General features: G+C 44.5%; 1 protein-coding gene across 3 annotated transcripts; it reads left to right on the top strand.

Annotated features, from left to right (window-relative positions):
- The first annotated feature begins 81 nt into the window (after positions 1-81).
- On the top strand, positions 82-17727 carry LOC121920264 (zinc finger protein 345-like). Of its 3 annotated transcripts, none has more exons than XM_042447380.1 (4): positions 82-362; positions 6044-6120; positions 7549-7623; positions 11720-17727. In XM_042447380.1, exons 2-4 carry the CDS (start codon positions 6087-6089, stop codon positions 13951-13953), a joined length of 2343 nt encoding a protein of 780 aa, XP_042303314.1. In that variant the 5' UTR covers positions 82-362; positions 6044-6086; the 3' UTR covers positions 13954-17727. The 3 variants fall into 3 exon arrangements, with proteins under 3 accessions (XP_042303314.1, XP_042303313.1, XP_042303312.1); XM_042447379.1 differs by having other exon boundaries at positions 11717-17727; XM_042447378.1 differs by having other exon boundaries at positions 11669-17727.
- Positions 17728-20121: the final 2394 nt, after the last annotated feature.

The following is a 20121-nucleotide window of genomic DNA, read 5'->3' as shown; positions in this document are numbered from 1 at the left end:
CCTCCCCTCCGCCTGCCCCCTCCTCCTGCTCCTCCAGCCCCTTCCTGTGTCCTTCCAATTGCAAACCGGTCTGCAACCAAAGGCACTTGCTCTTCTTGCAAGGATCGCCCTGGAGCCTGCAAGCCATCCATCCATCCAAGGATGGAGGGACCAGGCAATTCCCAGAGGCTGCCAGGAGAAGCAGGCATACTGAATCCCTCCCATTGAAAGGGAAGGGAGGATTCAGACCCAAGGGCTGCAGGGATCATGGGAAGCAAAGGCCCTCCAGGTTTGGGCCCCAGAGCTTGACCCTGATCTTGGCAGGCCAGAAAGGAGCAGCATCACCCTTGGCCCAAGGCAACCTTCCAGGCATCTCCCTCAAGGTAAGGAGGGAAGGTCTGGCAGGGATGGAGGGATGGAGGAGGACACCCAGGGAAGGAGGCTGGGGATAACAAGGGGAATTAGCCTAGGCTGCTTTTAACCTGTGCTGTTTATTTCATTGCTTCTGATTTAATATATGTATTAATCTCCATTGTTCTTCATAGAGGGTATGCCACTGGCAGGTCTTTCTTTTATTGTATTGCATTTTATTTTAATTGATCGCTGTGTAATAATAATAATAAAATTTATTTATACCCCAGCTGTCCAATGAGATCGAGGCGGCTTACGATAGTATTAAAAAGCATTAAAATACAATCAACTACAATACCCCATAAACCCACCCACCATAACCAATAAATCACAACAATAAACCATAACAATAAAACAATGCAGTTGAGAATGTCAAAACGGACAAGACAGGTGTGTAAACCTATAGCGCTTGATATATAAATCTTAATAATAATAATAATAATAATAATAATAATAGAAAGAAATGAAGGAGGAAGGATTTTGAGTGGGCTGGGTGGCCCTGCTCCTGAACAGGGAGCATCCAGTTTGAGACCGCTTGGACCTGCCCTGGCTCAATGCTAGGGATTCCTGGGAATTGGGAGACATTTGGCCTTCTCTGTCAGAGAGCTCTGGGGCACTACAGTTCCCCAAATTCCCTAGCACTGAGCCAGGGCAGTGCATGCGACTTCAACCTGGATTATTTTTGCAGTGGGTTTTGGACCCATCTGTCACAGGGGATGCTTGGATGGTGTCTCCCTGCCTGGCAGGATTGGGTTGCAATGGATGGGCCTTTGGGGTCTCTCTTCTGGCTCTATGAGTCCCTAAGCTCCCACTTCTCTGCCTTTCAATGGCCTGTGGCCATTTATCCTGTGAGTTGGCCTTGCATGCATATACACAGAGAGGGGGGACTTTAAAAATAAAATCAGTTTTGTGAGGTAGGCCAGGGGAAGGATTATGGGATGCTGTCAATGAGATTGCCATCTGAATTTCCTCAAAAGCCCTCCTAGAAACCTAAAGTTGGAAAAGACCCAAATGGCCATCCATTCCAAACCCTCTTTCTGATGCTGGTACCCCTGACAGATGACAATCCAACCTCTGTTTAAAAACCTCCAACAAAAGAATAAGAGAATCTGCCATGCAGGAACATACAATCATAGCACCCCTGACAGATGGCCTTCCAACCTCTGTTTAAAGACCTCCAAAGAAGGAGACTCTACCACTCTGAGGTGGCATATTGACACTTCCTAAATGAGCAGTGGGCAAATTGTGGCCTGGAGGTTGCATTTGGGCCTCAAAGCTGCATTTTGGAACTCTGATCACCCATCATTTCCCTGAACTACTTTTCCATAGCAATGTCCAACAGTAGAAATTCATCTGCTTGTTGTTGTGTACCTTCAAGTCATTTCAGACTTATGGCAATCCTAAGGCAAACCTATCATGAGGGTTTTCTTGGCAAGATTTGTTCAGAGGAGGTCTGCCAATGCGTTTCCCTGAGGCTGAGAGCATGTAACTTGTCCAAGGTCATCCAGTGGGTTTTGTGGCCAAGCTAGGAACCAAACCCTGGTCTCCAGAGTCATAGCCCAATGCTGAAATCACTGCGTCATACTGGCTGTCACAATTCACCTGCAGTTTTGAATATTTTTAAACGCATCCACTGTTTGTTAAAACCAGAAGTAGATTCCCTTCTATTTCTGTGCCCCCTATTTTGACATTTTAAAAAATAATCTCTGTAGGCCTCATAAGATGTCAGGGATGCACGATTGGCTCCCAAGCCTACTGTAGTTATTCATGCCTGTTCTAAACACATCAGGTCACAGTCTTAGCCCTACAGTTAATTCTCTGGAGTTCACGCAAAGTGTCCAAGGGAGCCCCTAGGACAGCCTTCCCAAACCAGGGGCCCTCCGATACCTGGCAGCTGGTGGCTCCCAAGACTGTGGGGTGGTGAATCCACTCCGGGTTTTATGATGAGTATCCAAAGGTGCTGAATTTGTGGATAGAACATAGGGTTTCACACTTTAACTAGCCCCTTTAACACTTGGGTCAAACTCCTGAGTGAACTTACAGCCCCACTGCCATTGAAGCCACAAGTTGAGGTGTCTGGGTCTCATGGCAGCATGAGCTAGGAATTACACTACATTCAGAGGTACCTTACTGGTAATTTATTAGTTGCTTTTGTATCCCGCCTTTTGACCAAATAATCCTGATACTAGGTAGAGTGAGTAACGTTGCCATTCAGATGCAGTGGTCTCCAGTTTCCATGATGTCTGGAGCCTATGTGAATTGTGGTGAGCAATAGGATGTCTAAACCTCCATTGCTGTAGTTCTCAAAACCGAGTGTCCCAATCTTGTTGGACCTCAGCTCCCAGAAGCCCCAGCCAGCATGACATAAGGGATACTGGATGTTGATTCTGGCAGATTCACTCTGTGAATCTGAGACTGGCAACCTCTACTCTATTCAGTCTGGCAGTGGGTCTCTAGGGTTTCAGCCAAAGAGCTTTCACATCCCCTGCTACCTAATGATTTTAACTGGAGACATCAAGGACTGGATGTGGATTCTTTTGCATGCAGATTTTGTGTTCTGCTGCTCAGTTGTGCAGCCATGCCCCACACTGGTTGGTTAAGTGAATTGCCTATGCACAACCTAATTAACATTTACACTTCTCTCCTTGAAGATGTGATGGTAGCTACTACTTAGAAGGTTGGCAAAGACAGAACAAGAAAGAAATAGAAGATGCATATTTGTGTCAGTTGTTCAAATTGCAAAAATCTTGCATATCTTCCTGATGAATTTGTTGAGGGGTGTCTGTTCATTTGTAGCACAAAACAAATCATCATCATCAATCTTAATTCTTACCCACCTCACCATGCCCTATGAGGAACAACTTAGGGAGCTGGGGATGTTTAGCCTGGAGAAGAGAAGGTTAAGAGGTGATATGATAGCCCTGTTTAAATATTTGAAGGGATGTCATATTGAGGAGGGAGCTAGCTTGTTTTCTGCTGCTCCAGAGACTAGGACCCGGAGCAATGGATGCAATCTACAGGAAAAGGTATTCCACCTCAACATTAGGAGGAACTGTCTGACAGTACGGGCTGTTTGACAGTAGAACACACTCTTCCCTTGGAGTGTAGTAGAGTCTCCTTCCTTAGAGGTCTTTAAACATCTGTTGGGGATGCTTTGATTGAGAGTTCCTGCATGGCAGGGAGTTGGACTGGATGGCCCTTGTGGTCTCTTCCAACTCCACAATTCTATGACTCTTCCCAAGGCTCAAGGTGGTGTACAATATAGATTAAAATATAGCATATATTAAACAGGCAACTCTAGTTAAACAAATAGGTTAAAACATATAACATAGGATTAAAATGATCATTACACATTGAAATTATCCAGACATAAAATTTTAGATATCCTAACCTTGCATCGTCCTTCTCATACATGAAATTTACATATGGATTTCTTGGTCTCCAATGTGCAAGGGAAAGCAAGAAAGCAATTTATAAAGAAACAGTGCAGTGCTATCCCTGTGTGCATTACTTCTCTCACATGTTTCAGTAAGCATGACCATGCTGATCAGATGTGCTAAATATGGAAAGGAGCACAGCAGAGCATTACCAAGGCACTGTCGTTTTCCCCAGCTTTATCCCAGATCCTATGTTATTCTTTCCTCCCGCTAACTATCCTTACATCTGCCTCTCATCTCTCAATGTCCTGCCCACCGCACAGTCAAAGAGACAAGGATTTAATTGTATGAGGCAAACCCCAAAATCCATTCTATGGGGCATAGAAAGGATCCAAAACTGTCAGATAACTTCTCCATTCATGGTGAGAACCAGTTCAGGGCAAAAGCCCACTTCCAAGGCCAGCCCCATAAAGTCCTGCCTAATATGACACACTTCTCCCATCATGGGATGTAGAAAAGCCCTCAACTAAGGCCCATTTCACAGCCAGTGAGCATGCAGCTAAAAGTACCTGGCCAAGGAGCACAGTTGAGGGGGTAAATCATGGACACTGGGTAAAGGGGAACACAGGGTATTTTTTTAAAGGATCTGTTACTAGGTGTTCACCCTCTCATTCAAAATGTTCATGAGTGGAAGCTTCTCCAGTACATACAAGTCTAACATTCAGATTGTCTTGAAAGGTGTATATTTTCAAAAGGGTTGAAGTCAATACAGACCTGCAAATGCATTTAAACAGATCAATAACCTAGTAAATTTTATTATGCTGTCCACTACCAGGAAATACCTGGAAACATGTCCAAATACATGATCTAGACTTCGCTGAGTTACAGCATCATGTCTAGGACTTTGGATGTATCCACATTGCAAAAATAAAGCAGTTTGATACTACTTTAACTACTAAGACTCTATTCTACAGACTACTGGGATTTTAAGTTTGGTGAACACCAGAGGTCTCTGACAGACCAGGCTGAAAACCTCACCAAACTACAAATCCTTGGATTCCATAGGATGGAGCCATGACAGTTAAAGTGTGTCAACTTATTTTATTTCTACAATGTGGAAAAGTTGAAGGTCAGTCAAAATTGAGAAGTCAAAGGAATGAAAAAAATTAGGTATACAGCCAAACCCTCTCAAAAGGCAGACATCAGCACTCTGCACAGTGCTTCCAGGAACTACAGCACCACTGTTTTTTCATCCCTCATCCTCCTTGCTGAAGCCACTGATGGTACACTGGTTCCCCATGTGAAATCTCCACAGAGAACTGAATGCTTTCACAAAACCACCAGTCTAGAACATTATAGCACTTATATTCTTACCAGATAGGGGTCTATTCTCAACAAGCAACAACCTTTACATGCAGGGTACCCAAGATGAAAACTCTCTTCATCCAGAATGAGCTCTGTCTTCTATCAAGACTCAGTGGTTCTCTGGAAGGAACACAGCACTTCTTTCCCAAGCAAACCCCATGTTTTACAGGTCTCTGAAACTAATCCTTCAGGCACTGGTCCACACCACTGCAGAACAAGGAATGGTACATCGTAGAGTTAAGCTGGGTGGCCAAACTATGTACAAAGGACATCAGAAGGCTTGCTTACTGTATATACCTGAATATAAGTCAACTTCATGTACAAGTCGAGGGCAAGTTTTGGGGCCAAAATTATTGATTTTGCTATGACGCATGGATAAGTTGAAGGTAAAACCTAGGAGTATGTAGCAAAGGATCTAAAGGACAAAGCAAAACAATGTCAAAGAACTTACAAAATTCCAACAGACATAACTCTTTGTCCTTACTCTTAAGGCTGGATGGATGAGAGAGTAGAGGGGGGTCAAACTAAAATTATCCAGACAAAAAATAAATAAATATATCAATTTAAAATTCATAGTTTAAAATAGCTAGGCAGGCCGGAAGAAACAGGTATTTAATACTGTTTTAAATTCAGACAGTGTGTCTCCCAGCAGGTCATTCTACAATCTGGGGCGGCCAATGAAAAAGTCCTCTGGGTGACAGTTGCCACTATGTTACGTAGTGGAGTTCTCATGGTGGGTTTAATGTTTCTTTTCCTAGATTGGCTAGTTATGACATCTTGGCATGGTTGTTATCAGTCTGATTGGAAAAGAAGGGTGATGGATAGGGAGGAGCACAGAGAGGCAGGGACACTGTTATTGCAAGAGTTAATGTGACCAGCAAAGAAGTGGTTGATAGTGTATCTTTCTCCAGGTAAAGCACAGTGGAAGCTTATCCTGAGTTGCAGAGTGACGTCATGCAGGAGAATTATGAGAATGTGATCTCTCTGGGTAAGAGTTCCTTTTCTCTCCTGTTGAGATAGATATTGCAAAGGAACCATTGTATCAAAACAGTGAAGCAAACCACTCTTAGAGAAGTTGTTTTGTCTAATGTCTGGTTTAGAGGTCTTTCAGTATACTTACACATGTAAGACAGGTTTAGCCAGAGCTATTAGCCATGGAGTGAACTGTCATGCTCAGAAATAATTTACCATTGAATATTAAGTACTGTATTGCATCACATGTAGAAAGTTATTGCCTGCAGGTCTCACTTGTTGGCTTCTCAACTACTATTAAAAAATAATCGTGGATTCTGGCCTAGTCCAGCAGAGCTTTTCTCTTGTTCTTGTACAACAGAAGCAAGGAGACTTTGGTCTTCTGAGTGTTTTGGACTTCAGCTCCCATAATCCCTTACCATTGGTTATGCTAGGTGGGACTGATGACAGCTGTAGACACAAATATCTTATTCTGTGTAAACCTTTAATTAAAAAAATCAGTCCATATATGTCTATTTATTTATCTATCTGTGCGGAACACAGAAAGTTTCATGAGTTGAAGAGTACATCTTTTAGATACTCTACTAACTCAAATTGATTTAATTTTTGAATTATCAAATTAACAATTTGTAAGCCATTATGAGGACCTTTTGGGTTGAAGAGGAGGATATAAATGTTCTAAATAAATAATTAAACTTCACATATTTATTTATTTATTTTTACAATTCCCTGTTTCTGTGATACCACATAGTATTTAACACTTGAGAATACTCTAATCACTTTAACAGATCATCTTTATATAATCTATATCTGTGTAAGACTAGGCCAGCATTATTTTCTATCCTGTTTTTGAGAGTGGGTGAGGAAAGTGCTGAGCTAAGAAACAAATGACTGAAAGTGAAATATTCAAGTCCATGGTCTTCCCTCTGTCGTCCTGCAAAACGGTGGCAGCAGTGGCTGAATTTGATGCAAGATTTAGCAAACTCTGATCATATTTACATATTTAAAACAAAACAAAAAACAGACATCCCAAGCAAAACAAAAAATGTTCCCACCCCTCATAATTGTCAAAACTGGTTACACAGTACAGTAATGTCATATGTTTAAAGCACTTTGCATACCACATTTAGTAATCCTTACAAGAGTCTTGTAGCATAGAGGGAAATCCTACCTGAAACTCTTAGAAAAGATGGTCCATCATGAACAATCTAAAGTGGTCCAATGTACTCACTTTTGCTAGATATGTAGAGTAGGCCTTATACTTGAGTAACTGTAACTGTGTTTCAGGTAGGTGCAGTTGCACAAAATACATAGTGTTTTGAAGTTAGGAATGTTTATCCAAACTAAATCAGGAAGATTTGGGAGTAGAAATCAAGACACTACATGTAATATCTTTCTAAATTACATCTTCCCTTCCCTCCTCATGTTCTCCCTAACCCCACAGCAGAGGAAATTGCAATCAGCTGGCCCCGGATAACTGCTTTTGCTGAATCACACAGGAGGAGAGGCTTGGCACCAGGTAAGTAAGCATGCTGGGAAATAGGATGGAGGACCCAAAGGCTGCAAAACACTTGTTGTTCTTGCTCTTGAGCATCCCTCTCCAGCTGACAGCCTTGCATGCATGCACAGAGTCAGTGGGATGGTGATCTATTCTGGATTTTAGTCTGATGTTTAAAGGAGGTATTCCAGCTGTCAAACACTATTCCCAAAATAGGGTCACCAATTTTAAAATTTGGATGAAAACCTGGAGCAGATTCACCATGTCCCACTCACCCCCAATATGAGAGCCACCAGCTGCCACTGTGTAGGGTATTGTTAAGAGATTGGTTATTCCGGTTAAGGTGAGATGGGGAACTTTGCACATCTCATCCAAGGTGAGATTCAGATGCATTTGGAGTTATGACTGGCGTCCTATTAGGGACATATACATGAGTAAGTATCTCTTACACACATGCAGACACACACCGTTTTTGGGTGCTGCCAGGGTATGTAATACCTTCTTTCCTCTACAGTGCCCAAAGCCCACACCGCTTCATGGGAAGTGGACAGGATCACAGAAGCATCTCCCTGTAGCCAGATGCAAAAATATGAGATGAGCACTAAGATCTGCCGGGGTCCTTTGGCGGTTCCAACACTTCTATCATTATTTCAAGTCTGACTATGGTGATACATCTAGATGCTTCTGTGATGCTGCCTACTCTCTGTGAAACAGGGGTATGTCTCTAATTGGATAACAGCCATAAACTCCAAATGCTTGTGAATCTCACTTTGGAAGAGATGAGCAAACGTTCCCTGGTGGGGGCTTCAGAGTTGCTCAATAAAATCAGGGGAGGATATCTGGCTTAGCTGGCCATAACGTATTGGCAGAGTGGGAAAGAGCCATCATGTATTGCCGAGTGGGAAGAAGGCAATAGGATTTGCCTGCATGGTGAGGGTGACCAGATGTCAGAACTGCTAAGGAGGACCAAAGCACTCCAAAATTGTGAACATGCAAGAAAAAATATCTGACCATTCCAAATAAAAAACTAAAAACACTCATTAAATACAAATGAATTGCTTCTTGGTCATATTAAAATGGAGGACATTTTGGTTTCTTCCTAGACAGAAGGCCTTAAATGGAGCACATGTTTTGGAAAAGGAGTACATCTGATCACCCTCTGTGTGATTAGGGTTCCATATCCCACCTGGGGGCGGGACTTTCCCGGTTTGGGGGCGAGTCCGCACTGTCCGAACCGGTTTGGCACACCCCCGGGATTCCCCCCCCCCCCCACGAGGCCACTCTGCGATTGCGGAGTCCCACCAAGGCCTGTCTGGGCTTGGAGACGCTGTCTCCCAGGCCCCAGCCAGGCCCTGGAAGGGCTCCGCGATCGCCGAGTCCTCCAGGGCCTGGCCGGGCTTGGAGACGCGTCTCCCCGGCCCCCAGCCAGCCTTGGACAGGTTTAAAAATGTAGACCTTTTTTTTATTTCCGGCCAGGAAATTTTAAAAAAATGTCCTACATTTTTAAAACTGTCATTTTCCTAGTTTGGAGGTCCTCAGGGATGGCAACCCTATGTGTGGTGTTTGATGCATTTGCTTGCATAGTACTCCTAGGTGCTATGACTAGCAAGCAAGTTGTTACGGTCATGTTAGGGCCAAAGTTTGGAAAAGTACCCCCCTTCCTGCAGAATTCCCTAATTAATATGGCTAGTGTGGGCTTTTGGAAGCTCACATCCATAGAAGTAACTTTTCCAAGCTCTAGTTAGGGCCTAATGGGGCCCATGAAGTGACACTGAACTGAAAAAAACCTTCTAAACCATTCAGAATTTCATACAGGTTGAGTCTCCTTATCTGAAATGCCTGGGACTTGAAGTGTTTTGGATTTTGGATTTTTTCAGATTTTGGAATATTTGCATATACTTAAGGATATATCTTGGAGATGGGACCCAAGTCTAAACATGAAATTAATTTATGTTTCATATACACTTTATGCACATAGCTGAAGCTGAAGGTAATTTTATACACAGTATTTTTTAATAATTTTATGCATGAAACAAAATCTGTGTGCATTGAAACATCAGAAAGCAAAGGTGTCACTGTCTCAGCCATCCAATCTTGGATTTTAGAGTATTTCAGATTTTGGAATTCTGGCTAAGGGAGACTCAACATGTATTGACAGCTGGATCAATAAGGAAATGTTTTGCTGAAGATAGGAACTTTCTGTGTGGGTGAAAGCCCATCAGGCTGGTCAAAGGAGGAATAGTGTCTCAGGCACAATTTCTGTTTCCTCAGAAGCCCATTTTCCAGTAGCCAAATCTGGAAAGGAGTTAGATTAAGCAGCAAAACGCTTAGGGATCCAAAGAAAATGAAGTGAGTTGGAGCGGCAAAAAAGAAAGCAGGTTGGGGGAAGGAGAAAGGAAATCAGATACAGATTTGATGGTTGCTAGGTGATCACCCTTTCTTTGCAGTTCCTTTTTAATTGTTTGCAGATGAGAAGCCAGATCTGCCAGGTTGCTTTGGGAATACCAACCCCTCTGCTATGTAGATTTAAATAGCATTACCTATGTGACTCCCTACTCTCTCTCCAAAAATATCCAAGTTTGTCCCTGTGCTTCTGTGGGCAGATTGAACTAGTCTGCACTACACTGTAGATATAATGCAGTTTGACACCATTTTAACTGGCACAGCTTCATCCAACAGAATCCTAGGATTTGTAGTTTTGTGAGGCCCACCAGTACTCTTTGGCAGAGAAGGCTAAAGACCTTGTAAAGCTACAGATCCCAGGATCTGTAGCTACAGCATTTAAAGTGGTGTCAATCTCTTATTATTTCTGCACTGTAGATGCACCTTAACATGTGCTAATTGCTTAAAAAATAAAACATATCTTGCATTGGTTTACACTGTTTTACAGTGATGAAACTGAATCTGAGAGAAGGGGACTTTGATAAGAATTTTCATTCCTTTGGGTCTTTCAAAGGAGAAAAAAAAGTAGTGTGTTCCCAAGCACTGGCTCAGAGCTTGTAAATATTATTTTTAGCCGCATATTCCAGGAGCCCCCAGCCATCAGGTGCATGGCTGTAGTAGCTAGACGGATTTTGGTAGCTGTTGTCCCAAAAAGTAACTTTTCCAAGCTCTCTGCAGGATGGCACAGCAAGATTTGATAGGAATCTAATCAGGATGGCTGCATGGAACTGCTATCATATTTAGAGCTTTAATGCAATTGAGTAGCCCCTGCTGAGCACAACTGTGGGAATCACTATTGCAGGACTGGGAGGAATATCTGTACCGGTAGATTTTTCAGTCACTTCTCAGGAATCAGCAAAAGTTTCTGAAAATCAGTGTTTAAAACATCAGCATTCCTATCCTGAGCCCCAATTATATTGCCAGAAATGAGGAAAGATCAGGATAACCAGGAGCCCACTTTTGTGTATGCAACCAATATTAGTTGCTTTTTTGTTCCAGTACTCAGCAACAACAAAACTTTTAGAATCTTTTCATTCTCAACCTCATTTGCTGTGCTTGGTGAATCTTAAATTACATCTAGTAAGGTACAGCCACTGTGGTATAGTGGTTTAAGTGTTACATTGAGATTCGAGGAGACCATGATTTGAATCCCCATTCAACCATTGAAATGTATTGGATAACCTTGGGCAAGTCTCACTCTCCCAGCCTTAACAGAGGGCCATGGCATGCCTCCTTTGAATAAATCTTGCCAAGAAAGCCTTATGATAGGATTGCCATAAGTCAGTTTGAAGGCACATAACAACAAGAGTGTATCAAGGTGCAGTGGGAGGGAGGGAGGGAGGGAGGGAGAGAGAGAGAGAGAGAGAGAAAGTCAGCTAGCCAGCCAGCCAGCCAGCCAGCCAGCCAGCTTTCATGGAGTCTGTGAACCCAAAGGCATTTGGTTGGCCTCTATGGGAAATGGAGTGGAGGATTTAGGTGGGCCTTTGCCTCCTCCAGCTATGCTCTTGGGAAAAGGTAGAGTTGAGGAGAATCAGCAGGGAATTTTGACAGTCAGGGAGAAAGAAGAATTGTGATATCAGGTCTATAAACCCATGACAGCCTTTTCAATTTCCCTTTTCCCAAGTTTCTTTTCCCAGACCTCAGGAGTTACTGGATTCTCTCGTTGTTCCAGCAGATGATGGGATGGTGAGTGACAATGAGAATGGGAATGAGGAAGAAGGAGGGGAAGAAGATGAGGTAACACAACAGGATGGAGAAAAGGGAGGAGGAGATGGAGGTGGAAGTGACACCACAGTTGAGAAGATGGATGCTCAGCAGAATTCAGTACCAGAGAAGTCTAAAGAGACCACCAGGTTTGAGCAGAAGGCCAGCAATGACATCTTGGATCAACCCTGCTCAGATGAGCAGCTGAAAAAATCCCTGGGGAAGAAGCCATGCAAATCAATCACACATCGTGGCTTCAAGAAATTCTCCCCGCGTGGCCACCATGGATTGCTAGGCCACACCAGCCGATGCCATGATTGTGGCAAAGGGTTCAGCTTCAGCAAGCGTTCACGGTTGTACACCAGCACTGGCATGGAGAAACCCTACAAGTGCAATGAATGTGGCAAGTGCTTCCGGCTCAACTCCACTCTGGTCACCCACCAACGACGGCACGCCAGCACCAAACCCTACCGTTGTGCTGAATGTGGCAAGAGCTTCAGCGTTGGCTCAGCCTTCATCCAGCACCAACGTACCCACATGGGCAAGAAAGGTACCGCAAGCCCGGCCCGCTGTTGTGAGTGCAATGTGTGTGGCAAGAGTTTTGGCCTTCCAGCTCACCTTATCAAACACCAAAAGCAGCACCTGGAGGAGAAACCCTACAAGTGTAGTGAATGCGGCAAGGGCTTCAACTGGAACTCACACCTGGAGCGCCACCAGCGCATCCACACAGGGGAGAAGCCTTACGCCTGTGAGGATTGCGGACGGGCTTTTGCTTGGAGCTCCCACCTGGACCGACACCGGCGGACACATTTGGGCAATACCCAGATCACCATCCCTTGCAGGTGCTGTTTAGCCAAAACAGACAAGCCAGTGAGCAAGGCTACTGCCAAACCTTACCAGTGTGCCGACTGCGGAAAAGGATTTGGCAAGAATGCAGCACTTTCCAAGCACCGACGGGCTCACCATGCAGCCGAGAAGCCCTACGTCTGCAAAGACTGTGGCAAGAGCTTTGGGCTGAATGGGGCCCTGCTGCAGCACCGCCGGACGCGCCACCCGGATCACTCCACCAAGCCTTATGCATGTAAGGACTGTGGCAAGAGCTTTGCATGGAGCTCCCACTTGGACCGGCACCAGCGCATCCATGCTGGCGACAAGCCCTACCAGTGTGAGGACTGTGGCAAGGGCTTCTCTCAGAGCTCCCACCTCGGGCGGCACCAGCGCATCCACCGGAGTCCTGAGCACCCTCCCTGCCGCTGCATGGATTGTGGCCTGGGAGGGACCAGGCGGAAGCGCCAGCGGGGGAACTTGCTGCCCTGCAAGTGCAGTGACTGTGGGAAGAGCTTCCTCTGGAGGCGCCCAGCCTGCAGTGAGTGCGGGAGGGGTGGGGGAGAAGGTGTGCGCCACCAAGGCACACAGACTGGAGAGAAACCCTACTCCTGCCTAGACTGTGGCAAGTGCTTTGCCCAGAACTCAGCACTGGCCAAACATCGCCGCATGCACACTGGGGAAAAGCCCTATAAGTGCAACGAGTGTGGCAAGAGCTTCAGTGTGCGCTCCAACCTCCTGAAGCACCAGCGCACCCATCTGGGTGAGAAGCCCTACAAGTGTGATGATTGTGGCAAGGGCTTCATCCAGAAATCGGACCTCACCAAACACCAGCGCATGCACACTGGGGAGAAGCCCTATCACTGTGACGTCTGCGGGAAGTGCTTCAGTGTCAGCTCCAACCTTATCAAGCACCAGCGCATCCACTTGGGTGAGAAGCCCTATGCCTGCGGGGAGTGTGGCAAGGCCTTCATCCAACGCTCAGAGCTCACCATCCACCAGCGTACCCACACCGGGGAGAAGCCCTATAAGTGCAGCATCTGTGGCAAGTGTTTTAGCCGCAGCTCCCACCTCAACCGCCACCAGCGCACCCATGGAAATGACAAAGCCTCTGCTGGCTCTGGGGCAGCCCCTGCCACATTCCTTGCCACCCACACTGCCAAACCTGCAACTCCCCTGCCTGCCTCTGCCTTCTCAGCCTCCTTTGCTTCACCTGGTCCCCTCCCTATGCTACCGTCCTTCCCTTCCTCCCCATCCCCCTTGTCCATTCCTTCTTTGGACCTGCCCTGGGCTCTCTCTTTCCCATCGCGAGGCTTCCCACACCCATCCTTCCCTTCTCTTGCCTCTTCTGGTACCCAGGCCTCTTCTTTGATAAACTAGCCCCTTTCATTTCCCTCCCTGTCCTCTCCTTTCTTGATAACAAACACTTCCCTTCTGCAGAACCCGCGTTACCTAGTATAAGTGACCAGTGGGCCAGTGAATCAGGATTTTAGTCAGAAATTTAAAGAAGCTTTCCAAAGCATTAACCTCTATCCCTTGAGTAGATTCACTGCCTGTACTGAGATGAGAGACACCAGCCATCACTGCCTAGTATGTATGCCCTCTGAGTTTCCCTTATTATCTGTTCCCTCAGATTTGACTCTGCAGCTTCCTCCTCTCTGTTTCCATGAGGGGCTTCCTAGAAAAACTAGGCTAGCATCTGTGGAAATCAGAATATCAGGGGCATGTCTAAGGGTTGCAGGGTGCAGACCACAATGAGTGACACAATAGAGGGTGTCTGCCTTCCAGTGTGCTATGTACTGCCATGCCTCTCCATGGGTAGATCAGGTCTCCTGGAGACTGAAGGCACTTGCCCAGAGGTAACAAGGAGGTCAGCCAGGACACTGTTGGCATGCCACAGCAAACTCCTGGAGACCTCTTCCATCACTGAATGGCACCTGGACCCCTTTGGAATTGGTGAATAAGATGAGTAGACCAGAACAACCCAGGATGTGGACAGTCCCTTTGGGTGCCCCGATCCACCAGTCAACGGCAAATAGATTGGAGCTTTTTTCTTCCATAGCAGCCTGGTCTATTCCTGAGAGACCATTGGCCTGGTGGCTCTGAGGCTGGGGATGGTAGCATGGATTATCACACTGGGGTGACACCAACCCTCATGACAACACTGAGATCTATGATCTGATCCAGGTCTTCTTACAGTCTTATATTCCTCATTGTTCCTCCAGCATTTAGTGTTTAGCTCAGCAATCAGCCGTCTTCTATTATTTCATTGTCCCCCTGACCTTAACCTCTAACTCTTCTAACCTTTCTTGCTGTATGACCCAGGGCTTAGTAATGCTTTGACAGTAGACTCATGAACAACTGTTGGACTTGAGTCAGTCATGACTAATTTAAGTCCCATGGATTTCACTGGACTTTCTCTAAGTATGACACAAGAGAGAATCCTATATGACAGTTAAGAAGGTGTAACCTAGAGTACAGACTTCTGGCAAAAATCTCTTACATACTACACAGTTATCGCACTATGATTCCACTTTAACTGCTGTGACTGTATCCTGTGGAATCCTGGGATTTGCAGTTTGTAAAGGCACTAGCCCTCTCTGGCAGAGAATACCTCATAAAACTAAAAATCCCAGGATTCCATATGATGGCACCATGATAATTAAACTGTTATAACTGTGTAGTATAACTATTATAACTGTGTTATAACTGTGTAGTGTGAAAGAGTGCAAAGTCTGGCATCAAATCATGGCTTCTCATGTTCCTCGTTCACTAAATAAAAGCTAGCTCCCTTATGTTTTTACTACTTCAAAGTCATGACTTTCACTTTTCTGTTTTCCTTCCTGTATTCTTCACACTCAGAGCATTCAAGTGAATCTTAATTCAACAAAAACAACAAAACAGTATCCACATAGCTTCCAACTATTCTGATTTTTTCAGAAACAGCCCCATTTAATTTTCTGTCATCCCCATTTGGCAGCTCCTTCTAAAATGTCCTAGGTTTTCTCTCATTCTGTTACTTCATTGCTGACAAAGTGAGTTAAAAATGCAAAAATAGTTTGCACTCATTTAACTCAGGAGGACAGAAAGGAGAAGAGGGGACAGCCTTGCCTTTCCCAGAACGTTCAGTCAAAAGCAAACTGCTGCAGCCTCTCCTAGCTTATGTGTTCTTATTCTTTAATAACTTTTGCCATCTTGGCCACACTCTGGTGTTGCTTAGCCACATGTGCCCCAGTTTTCATCTGTGAAATGTTGGAGGGTATATGTCCCCCTTTTCTCTGGATTCTGTTCTACCTGCTGTCTTTGTTTCCTAGCCTGTAACCTCCTTGGAGCCAAGATCAAATCATCTTCTAGATCAAGATGTGCAGCCTTCAGCCTGTATGGCACTTATAACTCCCAAATATTTTCAATGCAGTTGTCTGTGCTTTTGCACCACTGTGAAAATACTGCCGTTCTGGCATTGCCATTAACATGTGATTATGTGCTCTTAGATTATACCAGGAGTAGAATCATAGAGTTGGAAGAGATCACAAGGGCTCTCCAGTTCAACCCCATTCTGCCATGCAGGAACTCTTAATCAAAGCATCCCAGACAGACGGCCATCCAGCCTCTGCTTAAAGTCTTCCAAGGAAGGAGACTCCACTACATTCCTAAGAATTGCAGAGTCCTTCAGATGTTGCTGAAGTGCTACTCCTGCATTTCTCCTCATTGATTATGTTTACTAGGGCTGCTGATATTTGCAGTTCAGCGTTTTCTGGAGAGCTCACAATGCCCTCCCCAGATTATGTGATATACAGGCACTTTATATTTGGGAGAGAAACTCTTAATAGAAATATATGTGCATTGCACGGGAAAGCTTGCAGCTGGTTTAGTCCCAGGCATTTCCATTTACAAAAGAATGTACAGGATTCTGGCAAAAAAAATCTCTTCCACACTGCAACAAGGGATGCTAAAATCCTCTACCTAGTCAGATTAGACAGTTCTGGTATGGCCTAATCAGTATAAACCAGCTCCCTACTCCCTGTCTCTTCTTGACAAATGTCCATAAATAACCAGTTAAAAAGAGTGTTTCAGTAAAGAGCTACCTGGGAGAATGATAGAAAATGGAGGGTTTGTGCAGGTTCTGATTCATTTCATAAGTCATTATGCAACAGTCAAAAGTTAGAAAAGTTATATTTTAGGACTACAGCTACCAAAAGTCCCCAATTAGCATGTCCAGTTTTGGGACACAGAACAAATTCTGGCTGGAGGAGCTCCCACTGATTATCAATTGATTAAATTTAATAAACTTTAAATATCACTCACCATGGGCCTTTTCACACCACACAATTATAGCGCTACAGCTAGGGCTCCTTCTGGCAGAGTGGGACAACAATGCTGGGTCAGGGAACCAATTTTCTGGCCATGGGCCCCTCCAAAAGACCACACAGATTATCAGTATGCTCCCTGGCAAACTTTTTTAAAAAAATAAACATTGTTTTGACATTCAGCAATCCCTCCCCCTCCCCCTCCCCCCCCGGCCATCCATTTAAGAGATGAATTGCTGTTCCTGGAGCCTTTCACACTACATAGCTATAGCACTATGATTCCACTTTAACTGTCATGGCTGCATGGCTGTCATGAGGTTTCCAGTTTGTACCTCCTCTGAACAAGTCTTGCCAAGATAGATAGATTTTGCCTTATGGTCAACACAAGTCGGCAACTACTTGGAGGCACACAACACACAACAAGGCCCTAGAGCCCTCTGGCTGAGAACTAAGTACTGCTCTGTCCTATACACCAGTCAGCAGATGCTGTTAGAGTGCAAGAGCTATTTGGTAGCTAGTCAAGTCCAGGTCAGTCACAGGTTATCTGAGCAAGATGAAAAGTGAAGCACAAGGGTAGTCATCAGCCGGTCCAGAAGTCATTGGAGCAAGTCAGTAGTCCAGATACAGAAAGCCAACAAAGAGTAAACAGAGTGGTCAAAGCATGACCAGTCCAAAGTCATGAACACAGGAGAGTACTGTCAGCCAATAGGATAAGATGGTTGGCAGCACCAAAGCTGAGAGGGAGCTGCTGGGATATTTATGGGCAGCTTTTTGAAGGCCACAGGTAGCTACTGTATATACCCATGTATATGTCTAGAAATTTAGGTCAAAACATTGACCCAAAAAACCTGAGTGGACTTATTCATGGGTCAATGTAAGTACCGTACTTTAACTCTTATTTTTTAAAAAGGAACCATCCCCTGATGAAAGGCAAGAGTGTATTCTGTCCTGGAAGCACTGGCCCTCCTCTACTCTCTCATCCATCCAGCCTTTAGTATGAGCACAAACAGTTATGCCTCCTGGAATTTTGTTCTTTGGCATTGTTTTCCTTTGCTTCATTATTTTCATCCTTTGTTACATGCCCCTAAGTTTTACCCTCAACTTATCTATGGGTCATATTATTATTATTATTATTATTATTATTATTATTATTACTATATCAAAATCCATCATTTTGGCCCCAAAAGCTGCCCTTGACTTATACACGAGGTCGACTTACAGTTGAATATATACAGTAATAGAGTTGACATCTACTATTAACAGTAGTTGGGATCAGCATTTCTCTCTTTGTCACTCAACAAAGGATGGGGGCATGTTGTCTTCAGCCTCTTTGGCCTCTGCCATCTCCTACCAGGGAGTGGTTCCCCCACTGCCTGAGTCCCCAGCACCCTAGATTCAGAGAGAGCTCCATTATCAGGACCAGCAGGGTCCTGGCAGTCTGCCTCCTCTTCATCTGAGTTGTCCAAGGGATGAGTTATAACACCTTCCCTAAATTGCCAATCCCATGCTTTCTTAGAATGTAATTGTGGTGGTTGAAGTGGAATCATAGTGCTATAAGTATATAGTATGGAAGTGGTCTGTGATAGCATCTCTAACCAGTAGAGTAATCAGTTGTGGGTTTTGATGTTGGGAGATACAACAATAATTGATACTGATGGTTGAAAGGCTTGATTTCTTTTTGCTCCTTGTAGATTTCACTATGGCCTGTTACAGACTGCCAAAATAAAGCTGCTTCGGGTCTCTTTGGAGATATGCTATTTAAATGATGCATGAGCCCTAAGAGTCCGGAGGTCGCACCAAAGCCACACTCCATTCCTAAGCACCGGAGTGCAGCTTTGGTGCAGCTTCCGGATTCTTAGGATACATGCATCATTTAAACAGCATACCTCCAAAGAGACCCAAAGCAGCTTTATTTTGGAAGTCTGTAACAGGCCTGTGTCTCCGAAGACTAGCACAGATGTATGCCATCCAAGCAAAAAATTTGCAGGACACTCTGGGGCTATGGCCTCTTTTTGTGGTCTCTTGAGGGTACTTTGTGTAAGAAACACACTCACTTCTCTCCTTCTCCCTACAATAAACTTTTTTGCTTCTTTTTAAAAAAAATGCAGCTCCTCATAGCGGCTGTTCCATTCACACTTGCTCTAGATTTTTCTATATCCTGGGTAAAAAAATCCAGAAGAGAGGACCAGTGAGGTGAGGAGAGTGATCGATGGTTTTGTAAATGCTTTATTGTTTGCACTGATTATACATATTTACACTGTATGACTTTACAGTACTTTTAAAAAATGCTTTAAAAGTAAAAAAAAATGACAGGGTGAGAGAGAGGTCATTTCTCATTGCATGACGGGAAGAACATTTTCAGAATGATTGTATTTAAAAGAAACATTTATTTATTAAGGAAACTGAGGTGGAGGGACTACATCTCCCTACTCCATCTGTGAAAGCAGGCAGATGAATCAGAGCTCACTAAAGTGGCATGTTAATAGCTATGGAAGGCAGAGCATTGGTATGTCAGCATGTACACATGCATTTCTCTCTCTCTCTCTCTCTCTCTCTCATGGGAATGGCCTCTCTACCTGGGTTGTTGCACAGTTGGGGGGACTAAGTATTTGTGTGAGTGTCTGCGTTGTAAATATTGATATGATTACCTTGTTCCAACCCGGAGGAAATTGCCAAGCCCAAAGGAACATTTGCCTCACATGTCAAGTGATGTGTATAAATTCGCTAAGGGAAAGAAGCGGAAAAGGGCAATTGAACATTTTGCATCTTCTCCCCCCACTTTTGCCCGCTTCCAGACTTTGTGTGGGGTGAGGCCAATTGCTTTATTCACAGGACATTATGTTACCTGAAGACAAGGCCCCAGACTGGACTGAAACATCCTAACACTTGCCTTGAAAGCTAAACTTATCCAGATCCCATTGGAGTCCAGAAAGTACTGATATCCACCTACACGAATCAGGGATATCCTAGTGGCTGCAGCTGGAATTATGGACCTGTCAGTGTCTGTGGAAGTTGCTGTATTGCAGCGGAGGTGTTCTGTATTAGAAGACAGTAATAAAGTTGCTACACCAACATGGTGTAGTGGTTTGAGCATTTGACTACAATTCTGGAGACCAGGGTTCATATCCACACTGGGCCAGGGAAACCTATGAACTTGGTCAAGTCACACTCTCAGCCACAGAGGAGGGCAAAGCCAAACTACCTCTAAACAAATTCTGCCAAGAAACCCCCATGTTTTCTT

Source organism: Sceloporus undulatus, chromosome 2 (assembly GCF_019175285.1).
Source record: "Sceloporus undulatus isolate JIND9_A2432 ecotype Alabama chromosome 2, SceUnd_v1.1, whole genome shotgun sequence".
In the NCBI taxonomy this organism is placed as follows: Eukaryota; Metazoa; Chordata; class Lepidosauria; order Squamata; family Phrynosomatidae; genus Sceloporus; species Sceloporus undulatus.
This window is presented reverse-complemented; position numbering and strand designations above follow the sequence as displayed.